The sequence below is a fragment of the Myodes glareolus genome, chromosome 21 (assembly GCF_982192425.1).
Source record: "Myodes glareolus chromosome 21, mMyoGla1.1, whole genome shotgun sequence".
NCBI classification, from domain to species: domain Eukaryota; kingdom Metazoa; phylum Chordata; class Mammalia; order Rodentia; family Cricetidae; genus Myodes; species Myodes glareolus.
Window position 1 is genome coordinate 56,713,482 of NC_142046.1, and position 13,290 is coordinate 56,726,771.

The window sequence follows — 13,290 nt, forward strand, 5'->3', positions numbered from 1 at the left end:
TTTAGGATGCAGTGGTTTTCTTTGTTTATTTTGAGTTTGCTTTTTCCTAAAATAACATGATGATCCATCCAGACACAGATGAAAACCGAACTGCAGCGTTGTAATTCTCCAAACCTCCTTTCTCTGGAGAAAATTAAGCAAGTTCTAGCTTAACAACCGCTAATTCTAAAAAAAGATTATTATAAAAGACTCTGGGCCCCGTGGGGAGCCATGGGTGCTCTGCAGTTACCGTGGTTCCCCAAGGAGGCTCTCTCTGACAGGAAGCAGATGGAGACCCTACAGAGAGGTGGGTTCCCACTGTGACTATCACAGGCTGCACAGTACTTTGGAAACGACACCAGCTAGGAGATCAGCAACTGGAATTTTAGATTTTATACAATGATGGCTTTGATGTGTGCGTGTGTGAGTGCGTGCGTGCATGTGTGTGTGTGTGTGTGTCTGTCAGTGGCAAGACAGCAGTAGCAGTCGATGAAGTCTGTTTCAAAACAGCCATTCTTTCCTGTAGATCATATGAGTAACTCAAATGATCCAACAAGGACCACCTGTTTTGAATTTGAATTTCTTGTGTCTTTCTTTTAGAGAATGGATTAAGTCAACAGTTCAGAATAAATTGGGCCCTGTGAGTGGGATGCGGGGCTGGGCGGGGTGAGGGGGATGCAGGGCTGGGCGGGGTGAGGGGGATGCGGGCCTGAGCCAGGTGAGGAGCATGCAGGCCTGAGCCAGGTGAGGGGGATGCAACACTGAGGGGGAACTGTCAGGAAGAACTGAAGGTTTTATTCTTTGAGAAGCTTTCACTAGCAGGAGACAAAACTGAAATAATTAATGCCTTCTGTAGATTAGTTTTTCTTGTGGAGAAGATTGGGTTGCTTCATCTCAACCTGGAGGTTTACTGCACATGAATTAATGCTGCTGCGGTTTGCATTTTCATTCTGTTTATTTCTGAGATTTGCCTGTAAAAGCCTTACATGGATGCGGAGGAAATGCAGAATCTGCACTGATGTTTTTGCAAACAAGCCACGGGCAATATAGGTATTACTATTTATCTTGTGTTTTTCCCAAAATAAAGTGAGCAAACTTTAGTTTTAGGGGTCATTCATTTGAGTAAGTCAGTATAGTTTTCTTTCTTAAAAATAGAATTTTTATTAATTCTTTGAGACTATCATATATGTTTTGATCACATTTGTCCTCAGTTTCCCCCCTAACGCCTCCCAGATCCGTCCCATCCTTTCCTTACCTTTGCATCCCTCTTCGTGTTCTCTCTTGTTTATAAAAACGGTCAAACAACCGGCCAAAGTCATAGTATTGCTTCTATACAGATGCAGTTGAGCCCACACCCTGGGTTTAATTTCCTATTGATGTCTATGTAAGTGAGTGTTACCCAAGAAAACGGGGCTGGAGAGACAGCTCAGCAAAGTGCTTGATGTGCAGGCATGAGAGCCTGGGCTTCATTCCCAGATCACACATGTAAAGGCCTGGTATGATGGCACTGCATGTAATCCCAGTGCTGGGGAGGTGGAGACACACATATCACTGCACCAATCAGCCTAATTTGTGAACCCCAGTCCAGTGAGAGACCCTGGCTCAAAAAACCAAGGTGACTGACATCTGAGGAAGAATGACACCCAAGGTCATCCTCTGTCCTTAACATACATGTGACATGCGTGTACCCTAGCATGTGCATCTTTCCACCTCTACAAAAACATGTTCTCTCTGTGTGTCTGTCCCTCTGTGTCTCCCTGTCTCTGTCTATGAATCTTTTTCTCACACATAAAGAGAGAGAGAGAGAGAGAGAGAGAGAGAGAGAGAGAGAGATATTCAACCTCATGAATAGCTGTTGCAGTTTCAAAAGACCACATGATCAATATTGGGTCAAGGTTTCAGACAATGCCTTCACAAAGATTTATTAATTTTATTCTATATATCTGATAATGATATAGATTATAATGATATAGATTCTAGATCTCAAGGAAGAGTGAATTGCAGAGTATTTAGAAATATGCACAAAAAATCATCAGTGCCTGAATCATACCTAAAATGTACTAAAGAAAACTTACTCTGGTGAGCATGGTGGCACATCCCTTTAATGACAGCATGCAGAGGGAGGTGCAGTCAGACCTCTGTGGGTTCAAGTTTAGCCTGGTCTACAGAGTGAGTTCCAGCCTAGCCAGGGCCTGAAGACCATCTCAGAAAAGAGAGAAGAAAGAAAGAAAAGAAGGGAAAATATTTTTTCTATGATGTTTATTAAAGGTGGTAAGACATTTTTTATTCTAGGTGAGGTCAGGGGATGGCCTTCACAGGCATGTAGATCACTGTGATGGAAATTTTCACTTGGGGAAAGATGGGGTTCAACTCTAAATACAGCACAGATAATGGGAATTTAGGTAATGGATCAGGGTAGAGTTCAGCAGAGGGGTAATTACTAAGAGGAGACAACAGTGGATGTAGATGGAAGTTTCTGTCTCAAATAAACATACAGAGGCTTATATTAATTATAAACTGTTGGGCCTATTGCTCAGGCTTATTACTAACTAGCTCTTACAACTTAAATTAACCCATAATTCTTATCTATGTTTAGCCATGTGTTTTGGTACCTTTTCTGAGTAAGGCATTCTCATCTTACTTCTTCTGCATCTAGCTTGAGACTGTGTCTCTGCCTTTCCTCTTCCTAGAAATTCTCTAGTCAGGGAGTCTGGTTGTCCTGCCTATACTTCCAATCAGCATTTTATTAAACCAATACGAGTGACAAATCTTTTTTTTATAAAAGATTTATTTATTTATTATGTTTACAGTATTCATGGATGCCTGCAGGCCAGAAGAGGGCACCAGATCTTATTACAGATGGTTGTGAGCCACCATGTGGTTGCTGGGAATTGAACTCAGGACCTCTGGAAGAGCAGGCAGTGTTCTTAACCACTGAGCCATCTCTCCAGCCCCACCTTGTTTTAGTCCCATGTCTCCTCATAAAATAATTAAAACAGAAGACCAGTGGATGCTGTCTGGTGTGTCTTGCAAGTGTTCTGTTTGCATGACACACTTTAGCCATTCATTGTTTTGAGCTAATTTATCTAGTCACTGTGGTGCATTTAATTTTGGAGCATGGCAATTTCACTTTGGGGTGAGAACATGGGCTCTTTTTACTTGCTCACCCAGTCATAGTTATAGCTTGGCTATGGGCAAGGCCTTCTTATTTACAAATGCTTCTTTCTTGCTGCAAATGCACATCTGTTTTCCCAGTAATTTTGTTATGAAGCTTAGTCCTCTAAATTCTGGTAATTTTTCCCTATGGAGATGATTCCAATTCAAACACATTGGGATGCTGCAACAAGGATTTCAGTCTGTGGTGAATCAATCTAGGACCAAGTGCAAGGGAGCTGATTTACTTAAACAACCAAAATCACCTCAACTAATGGCAGGTTCAAGTCTAACCATCCTGCGGAAACTTGATTCCAAAGACAATATTTTCTATCCTTTGGATAAGAAGTTAATCACATTCTGGCCGATGTCTGGTCCTACGCTCTGCTGCCGGATTTTTATGGATACAGAAAGCAAACATCTTCTTGATTTTATTATATGTAATTTGTGATGCCATAGAGCATCTCCAGCCTAAAAAGTCTGCACATTTAAAGCTGCCACTGTTTTCTTACTGGCATGAGACTGTTTGAAAGGATGGAGATCATGGTAAGTATGGAGCTCCATGTCTCCTGCCAAATCATGTGAAATTGCAATAACTCTCTAAAAATGTTACCTCAACTTACAGAGATGCATGGTTAAAGGACTTCTAGAGTCACCTCGAGATCACAGAGCTCATCCGCCCAGCACATACTGCTAAAGGTCGGTGTGCAGTCCTTACATCTGGCTGTGCGTTGAGCAGCTAGCGGGGCTGTCCCGACATCTGACAAACAGAAGATAAACTAGGAAAGGGAGGCAGGTAAGGAAGACAGATTTTTCATTTATCACGTGACACATTCTGCAGCAGTAAACACCACTATCTCCTAACTAAGCCCTAGAAGGCAGGAAAAGAAAACACTGCTTGAGAAAGCTTCATGAGCAGAGACTGTCCTCCTGCTGTAGGTGACCTTGTCCTTTTGGAGAGCCTGCAGGCCCTTTTTTTGTATTAAATAAAATGGGAGTGTAAGGACTGATGATCTGATTTGGTGAGCGGGTCACAGAAACGGCACTGGCATCTGTTACTTCCACTCTGCGATCCATTACTTCTGGTCTGTTAATGGCCGGAGACATTTGATTAACTGCTTAGATGTGGACGTGAAGGGGACCCAAGGTGGGCTGCGAAGTATATCACGTGGCTAAATCTCTATTCCATTGCTTCACCTGCTTCTCTAGCTCCAGATATCAGGCGGACCGGCAGCTGGGGCCTCAGAGGCGGGAAAGGCTCCATGTACTCCAAGAATAATTGTGTTTGTGCATGTGTGCATATGCTCATTATAATATTCTGTCAATAAGAATGCTGAACCAGAAGGTAGTTTATCATTTTTGGGACTAATTAAGAATAAACTTCTTCTTCTCCAATAAAAAAAAAACAACCATGCATTTATTAGATCAACTGAAAAAGGAAATTAAGAGAATTTTATTATTTCTAAATATTAACACAATACATAGTTTATGCATAATGGTAGCAGAAAAGAGGGTCTGCCTTTTATGCATTCATAGCTAGAGTTGTAAGGAAAACTTTTTTTTTTAATAATCGGTAAGTTACAACATTCCCCTTAATGGTAAACATGTTCTGGAAGCCAATGTACTAGACTATATTAATTTGAGATGCAATTACGTATTTCATTTTGACCAGGCTTATCATTCCAGGTTATAAAAGAAGGGAAGCTTCCTTTGTATGGATTCTACTGCCGAAAGCAATTGTAGAAAGAACCCAGCAGCTGAAAGGATTGTAAGACCTCGAGAGCAAGAGAATTAAGACCCACAGGCTGTAGGAAGTCTCCAACTTATCCCCTCACCTTTTTCTTTCATTTTCAGCTCAATACTTCTTTCTTAACTAAAAACATTGCAAAGCTTCTAAACTTGAGCTTCCAAGGCTGCTGTGGGTAAAGTGCTGGCTCGGTAAAGCCTGAGGGCTTGAGTTCAACTCATGAGAGTCATAGCAGAAAGAGGGGACCTGCTCCTTAAAGTCGTTCTCACTTCTACAAAAACATCATGGCACCCACATGCCTACACCCACACACCCACACGCCTACACACACACACACGCCTACACACACACACACACGCCTACACACACACACACACACACGCCTACACACACACACACCACACACACCACACACACACACACACGTTTTTAAAAAGAACTTCCATATTTAGTATTTTTAAGTAGTTACGAAGTGCAGTCAACTATGGAAAACCAAAAGCAGAAATGATGAAATATTGATTAGAAAACCTAAGAACCAAGCACATCATGGAAGAAAAATGGAACCACTGGCTAAAAATAACCAGAAAAGAACCTAGGAAAAATGATTCTGTTATTTAGTACTGGTGCTTTCAAAAAGACTTAGACCAGGTACAAACTAGACTTTCATTTTTGATGGGGTCCAGAAAGTGAAATAAAGCTTCAACAGAGACTAAAAGGCCCCAACAAGACCAACCAACAAACTAATCAACCAATAATAATAATAATAATAATAATAATAATAATAATAAACTGGAAGCATATGGCTAAGAATTAGATTTATTGGGCAGCACAATCTGCCAAGAGAACAAAGTCTGCCTTCTGTTTCTCTTTGCTGATGGAAAGATGGTTTGCTGTGTTCCAACAACGGGGCCTACAAGGCAGGCACATCAGATGGTATACTAGTTACTAACAAGGCAGGCACATCAGATGGTATACTAGTTACTAACAAGGCAGGCACATCAGATGGTATACTAGTTACTAACAAGGCAGGCACATCAGATGGTATACTAGTTACTGAGGCACAGTTCTCTTTACAGCTCAAAGACAAAACACTCATTGCACTGTGCCACTGCAGAGATGTCGCTACAGCAACTGTGGGCGGTGTCTAGCAGCAAGAATGCGGGTGCCTATATCACACACTGGCTACAAGGGTGGAAGACTATTAGTTTTAAATATACCGAGTCAAACCTGAAACAAATATAAAAATGTACAGGAAAATTAATAAAGGAAAATGTAGATTTGAAAAAGTCTAATGACCTTTTCAGAAGTAACTACATATTCCACCCTATGATCTCATAAATCAATGCTTTCAACTGTCTGGACTCATACGTGACTGTATTCTTCCCAATGTGCATTCTCTCTTCCTCCAAAGGCTGTTCTATAACAGCAGGGATGTTTCTGCCAAAAATTTCACAGTGCTCTAGAAATTGGACACATTCTTGAATAACAGTGTCCCTCAGCATGATTGTATGTTTTGACATGTTTTCTAGCAAGGACAGGAAGCACCTTTTGGCATAATACCACGTGTCAGTTCCTAGCTTTTTATGGTAAGGCTCCAGACTTTTGATAACTCGGGAAATGCCAAAGTCATAGTTTCCTTTGGCACAATAGAGGGTTCCTATCACCAAGTTCACAATACAGAGGTGGTAGATTTTCTTGTCTGGGTCACCATAGGAGAGTTGTTCTTCCTCCTTCTCAATCTTCCTCATCAGCTCCTCGGCTTCCTCATTCTGACTTGTCATGATGTAGGAGACACAGAGGTTGGCTAGGACAATGGCGCTGACGCTCAGGATGTTGTCGTAGTTCTTCTTGACGATGGGCTCATAGAAGCCGATGGCCTCTTTGTACTTGTTTTCCTGCATGAAGAGAACGTGGGCCACATTCAGCTTCCACACATCATGGTCATTGCAGAATTCCACAGATTTGCGGAAGATCTTCTCCACCATGGGATAGTTTTCAAGATTCCAGTAGATTTTTGCCTGGGCCATCAGGACAGGGATATACTTCTCCAGAGTTTCATCGTATTCATTGACAGCTTTTATGACAATCTCATCATCTCTGTTGTGTCTTGCTTCCTGAACTTGCTTAGTGAGTCTCCTGAGCTGCTCAGTCAGCATGCCAGCTAGCCCGTCCAGCTTTATGAAAGCCTCTTCAGGAGCCGTCTGGCAAGTGATCATGGCATCCAAGAAGTCATAGAGATAGGGCGTGAGGAACTTGTACGTCAAATGGGCATTCTCTGCCAGGACATCAGCTGCCAGGTCAAAGTACTCGTATTTACAGTAGAGCAGCAGCAGGTTGCCGAAGGTCTCTGGGGGAAACGGGTTCTGTTGGAGCAGGAACTGGAGCTTCTCAAACCCCTCCGTAGGTCTGGCATCCATGTTCATCAGAGCCTGGTTGTGCAGGGTCACAGGGTCCAACTCTTCCTCGGCCCTGGGCGGCATATCAGTGAGGGCTTCCTGGGCCGCCTCATAGTTTCTCAGTTGGTACTCTATGGCTGCCTTGAGGTTGAAGGCTTCGACCAGTGCCGTCTGGTGAAGGACTACGGTGTTGCCAACACTTCGGACATCAATGCCTTCGGTGGTCATGCCCACACCTAGCTCTGGGTGCTGACGGATGCCTCGCTCAATGATGTTGGCGATATGCTTCAGAGCAGGGGCATAGTGCCTGTTGCTGTAACAAGCTAAAGCCAGGTTGTAAGATACATCAGGCTGGTAGCCAGAAGCCTGCAGGGCCGCAAAGAACTTGGAACAGGCAGCTTCGTAGTGTCCCTCTTTGTAGAGCAGACAGCCCATGTTGACCAAACCATCTGGGTCATTCTCCCCTCCACTGTCTTCTCCAGCTTCCCCACTCAGCAGCTGCTCCACCAGGCTCCTGGCTCCTGGCAGGTCGCCCTCGCTGTACTTGATGGCAGCCTGGAGACGAAGGACGCGAGTCTGATAGGCGGGGTTGTCCAGAAGGAAGGCGACCCGCGTGGCCTCGGGATACAGGCAGGCCTTGTAGAGCGCCTGGGCCTGGTACAGGCGGTACTGCTCGAGTTCCGGGTGCATCTGGCTCAGCTGCTCATAGCACTCTGCAGCGAGCTCGAACTCCTGCAGGCGATAGTAGCAGTAGGCGAGCAGCGACAGCCCGGCGCGGCTGCGGGGGCTCCTCTGCAGCTCGGCGGCCAGCAGCTGCACCGCCTCTGAGTAGCGGGAGTCGCGGATGAGCCGGTAGACCACGGCCGTGAACTCACCGTCGGGGATCTGCGAGCTGCTCAGCCCCGCCATAACTGTCAAGATTGGTGCGTGTTCCGGTTCCCCGGGCAACAAGCCAACGGAAACGGAAGTCTGGAGACGGTTCCTAACGTATCCCGGAAGTTGTTTTGTAACTGAAGGAAGTTGCCTGTCTAGGAAAGACTGTGACTGTTTCTTGCACTTAACGGAAACGGCAAAGTTTCTGAACATAAAGCACTATTTTAATGTGTTTCTTTCAGATATGAAATCATCACAACTTGAGCGAACAGGAACAGGTCAAATAATAATATAAAAATGCAATAAATTATAAAAAAACTTTAGTCATATTCTCTGACACGCCTGCTAGTATTTCTCTACCTTAAGCAAACATTGTGTGAATATATTGTGTGTATATATGTCATACCGCGTATATACATGCAACTCCATTTTACATATGATTCATTCCTTTTGGAAGAAAAAAAAGTATTTCAGTATAGCAACAATCTTTACTTAAGTAGAAAGCTGTTACATCATAAAAATTTGCTCATTTTGTGGATTAAAAACTTTCAAAACCTAACGTTTTCGATGTTCTCTACGACTGACGTTATTAAGAACAAAAGGCCAATAGGGCTGAGGAAAACAAGGATTAAAGCCCTTTATGTTTGTGGGAAATCGAGTGCATGAGTAGCAAAACCCGTGGGATTCCCCTGAGAACTAACTGGGAAGATTGTGGCTAGGAAACTGGTAAAACAAAAGAAGAAAATAGTGCAGGATAGCTTTGTTATACTTTAAAATTATATCATTTTATATATCAATATTTAAATGGAATCAACTTCAAAAGAGACTTCAGTAATGTCAGAAAACTGAAGTGTGTTTCTCTTTCCCAAGATGCTATGAGAAGAAACCCCAGCATTAATGTCTTATAATTTGCTACATAAGTATGGGAAATAAATGCTGACTTTTAAAATCACTTGTATTATTAAAATAGTGAATTATGAACAGTAAAATATCAGATACTTGTCAGTTATTTGTTATCTCCACACCACGGGACTAGACTTTTGCTTAGGGATAAAATTTCACAGTGAATTTTGCATCTAAGAAAAACCACTAAGAACATTAAAACTTTTGTCAAACATTACTTCTCTTTTAAACAAAAACAAAACCCCTAAAGCCCCACAAAACAAAACAAAATATTTAAAATCTACCAGGGTGCAAAACTCTACACTACAAATAAAATGATGGTGAGGGTAAACGGAGGCAGGGTGTGGACTCCCTAAAACTGCCTCCAAAGCCCAAATGGATGATAACTAAGGTCCAGAGTCCACCCATGTCCTCCATGGATGCAATGCTCTTCACAAACAAAATAAGGTACACAATGAACTAAAAATGAAAGGATGCAGACATAATCAGCTCTTTCAGATGGTGCTTCCTACATTCAGTTCTGAAAACTGAAATACAGGCTTCTGGGATCATTTATCGTGTTCACTGGTGAAGTTTCTCATCAGGAAAGCCTGTATCTAATTGAATAGACATATAAAGTAAACAAAGTCCAGCATATAAAATGTGTGAAAATTCCAAAGCTTACACGTAAAACACAATGCCAAGATAACAAAGATTTTATAATAAAAGTCGTTAACAGAAATTACTACACATTCCACCCTACGATCTCATAAATCAACGCTTTCAACTGTCTGGACTCATACGTGACTGTATTCTTTCCAGTGTGCATGCTCGTGTCTTCCAAAGGCTGTTCTATAACAGCAGGGATGTTTCTGCCAAAAATTTCACAGTGCTCTAGAAACTGAACACATTCTTGAATAACAGTGTCACAAAGCACGATCATGTGTTTTGACATGTTTTCTAGCAAGGACAGGAAGCACCTTTTGGCATAATACCACGTGTCAGTTCCTAGCTTTTTATGGTAAGGCTCCAGGCTCTTGATTACCCGAGAGATACCAAAGTCATAGTTTCCTTTGGCACAATAGAGGGTTCCTATCACCAAGTTCACAATGCAGAGGTGGTAGATTTTCTTGTCTGGATCATCATAGGAGAGTTGTTCTTCCTCCTTCTCAATCTTCCTCATCAGCTCCTCGGCTTCCTCATTCTGACTTGTCATGATGTAGGAGACACAGAGGTTGGCTAGGACAATGGCGCTGACGCTCAGGATGTTGTCGTAGTTCTTCTTGACGATGGGCTCATAGAAGCCGATGGCCTCTTTGTACTTGTTTTCCTGCATGAAGAGAACGTGGGCCACATTCAGCTTCCACACATCATGGTCATTGCAGAATTCCACAGATTTGCGGAAGATCTTCTCCACCATGGGATAGTTTTCAAGATTCCAGTAGATTTTTGCCTGGGCCATCAGGACAGGGATATACTTCTCCAGAGTTTCATCGTATTCATTGACAGCTTTTATGACAATCTCATCATCTCTGTTGTGTCTTGCTTCCTGAACTTGCTTAGTGAGTCTCCTGAGCTGCTCAGTCAGCATGCCAGCTAGCCCGTCCAGCTTTATGAAAGCCTCTTCAGGAGCCGTCTGGCAAGTGATCATGGCATCCAAGAAGTCATAGAGATAGGGCGTGAGGAACTTGTACGTCAAATGGGCATTCTCTGCCAGGACATCAGCTGCCAGGTCAAAGTACTCGTATTTACAGTAGAGCAGCAGCAGGTTGCCGAAGGTCTCTGGGGGAAACGGGTTCTGTTGGAGCAGGAACTGGAGCTTCTCAAACCCCTCCGTAGGTCTGGCATCCATGTTCATCAGAGCCTGGTTGTGCAGGGTCACAGGGTCCAACTCTTCCTCGGCCCTGGGCGGCATGTCAGTGAGGGCTTCCTGGGCTGCCTCATAGTTTTTCAGTTGGTACTCTATGGCTGCCTTGAGGTTGAAGGCTTCGACCAGTGCTGTCTGGTGAAGGACTATGGTGTTGCCAACACTTCGGACATCAACGCCTTCGGTGGTCATGCCCACACCTAGCTCTGGGTGCTGACGGATGCCTCGCTCAATGATGTTGGCGATATGCTTCAGAGCAGGGGCATACTGACGACTGCTGTAATATGCCAAAGCCAGGTTGTAAGATACATCAGGCTGGTAGCCAGAAGCCTGCAGGGCCGCAAAGAACTTGGAACAGGCAGCTTCGTAGTGTCCCTCTTTGTAGAGCAGACAGCCCATGTTGACCAAACCATCTGGGTCATTCTCCCCTCCACTGTCTTCTCCAGCTTCCCCACTCAGCAGCTGCTCCACCAGGCTCCTGGCTCCTGGCAGGTCGCCCTCGCTGTACTTGATGGCAGCCTGGAGACGAAGGACGCGAGTCTGATAGGCGGGGTTGTCCAGAAGGAAGGCGACCCGCGTGGCCTCGGGATACAGGCAGGCCTTGTAGAGCGCCTGGGCCTGGTACAGGCGGTACTGCTCGAGTTCCGGGTGCATCTGGCTCAGCTGCTCATAGCACTCTGCAGCGAGCTCGAACTCCTGCAGGCGGTAGTAGCAGTAGGCGAGCAGCGACAGCCCGGCGCGGCTGCGGGGGCTCCTCTGCAGCTCGGCGGTCAGCAGCTGCACCGCCTCTGAGTAGCGGGAGTCGCGGATGAGCCGGTAGACCACGGCCGTGAACTCACCGTCGGGAATTTTAGAGTTGCTTTGCCAGGCCATAGCCGCCAAAAGTAGCGCGTGCTAGTTTCCAAGGCAACTTGGTAACCGGAAGTGGAAGTCTATGCGGGCGTTGTAATGAGGTAGAAAGCATGTGATAGATGCGAAGACGAACTATAATTATAATCCCTGAATTTTTATGTGCTAGAAGACTATAAACTGGATAGAGAAAAAAGTGAGAGAAGGGATAGAAAGCTACTTCAAGCAATCCAGGCATATAAATTTGTTTCCTCCAGACATGCGCCATTTTCACTTCCCATGGGTCAGCGGCGCTTTGCATTCTGGGAATTGTAGTTTCATTTCATGTCGGTTTAACCCTGTATACTTTTGACAGGATCTGTTTCCTTTATATGTGTTTTTGTTTATTTTTGTATTCAGATAGAAAAAGATCATCCAAAGTAATTTATTTCTGTAATGAGAGTTTTAGACTCTCCCTACTCGTTAAAATGGTGTGTTGCTTGCTGGCTGGATGTTTCTTCTCTGTGGCCTGGCAGTTCCCTGCCTCAGGGTCTGGTATAAATGAAGCTTTTTGAGACTTATACACTATTTTGAGACAATGATCTTTTTGCCTTAAAAACTTTGAAATCTTCTAGAATTATGTTTTTGTGCTGGTTTAATGACCATGTATTCTGTAAAAACTAGAAGTTGATCTAGAATGGCAGTTTTGGTTTTGAAAGTCTGTTTATTGAGAACATAGCAAGCAAAAGTAAAGCAATAAATATGAAGTAGCAGATAGAAACATCAGATAGATAATTCAATATAATCAAATTACAAATATTCAGGTGAAATCCAATAGGGAAGTCCATGGAGGAGCTTAGCTGGAATTCCCAATGAGAGTCCCAGGCAGTGCAGAACTCTTGCTGAGGAACTGTTCCAGATAATGTAACAAGTTCCTCGGAGCAGATAGATAAGAGTATCAAATCAAGCCTTTGCAAGTATCTCCCGGAAATGACTACAGCAAACCTTTAGTAACAATCATACTTAGGCCGGGTGGTGCTGGCACTTGCCTTTAATCCCAGCACCTGGGAGGCAGAGGCAGGCGGATCTCTGTGAGTTCGAGGCTGGCCTGGTCTACAAGAGCTAGTTCCAGAATAACAGGCTCCAAAGCTACAGAGAACCCTGCCTCAAAAAAAAAAAAAAAAAAAAAAAGAAAGAAAGAAAGAAAGAAAAAAAAACACACTCGAGTTCCTGATCCAGAGCTCTGAGCAGAAGACCCTCTCCGTCACCCCCACTGAGCTCACATCTTGATCTCCAGAATGGAGACAGAGAGAGTGTGACACCAGAATGGTGGGGGTCTTTTGAAATCTCCAAGCTCATCTCCAGTGACATACCTCTTCCAGGAAAGCCACACCTTCCCAAACAGTTCCACCAATGGGGACTAAGTATTCAAACATATGAGTCTATGAGGGGCGTTCTTATTCAAGCCTCCACAGAGGGTTGAACTATGATCACAAAGAACTAGGTTCTATGGGAAACCGTGAGTGGCAGATCCTTCAATACCCATGTCTCCAGTAACGGTAAAG

General features: G+C 43.9%; 2 protein-coding genes across 2 annotated transcripts; both read right to left on the reverse strand.

Moving 5' to 3' along the window:
• Window positions 1–4,548: 4,548 nt before the first annotated feature.
• On the reverse strand, window positions 4,549–8,361 carry LOC125394988 (intraflagellar transport protein 70A2). Its single transcript, XM_087900071.1, has one exon. It carries the CDS (start codon window positions 8,359–8,361, stop codon window positions 6,190–6,192), a length of 2,172 nt encoding a protein of 723 aa, XP_087756197.1. The 3' UTR covers window positions 4,549–6,189.
• On the reverse strand, window positions 8,351–12,028 carry LOC148118735 (intraflagellar transport protein 70A1). Its single transcript, XM_087900072.1, has one exon. The coding sequence runs from the start codon at window positions 11,768–11,770 to the stop codon at window positions 9,776–9,778; it is 1,995 nt and encodes a 664-aa protein (XP_087756198.1). The 5' UTR covers window positions 11,771–12,028; the 3' UTR covers window positions 8,351–9,775.
• Window positions 12,029–13,290: the final 1,262 nt, after the last annotated feature.

What these genes read in the sequence shown, in the direction of transcription:
- LOC125394988 (XM_087900071.1), bottom strand. Translation starts at nt 8,361, where the DNA reads ATGTTCAGAAACTTTGCCGTTTCCGTTAAGTGCAAGAAACAGTCACAG.
- LOC148118735 (XM_087900072.1), bottom strand. Translation starts at nt 11,770, where the DNA reads ATGGCCTGGCAAAGCAACTCTAAAATTCCCGACGGTGAGTTCACGGCC.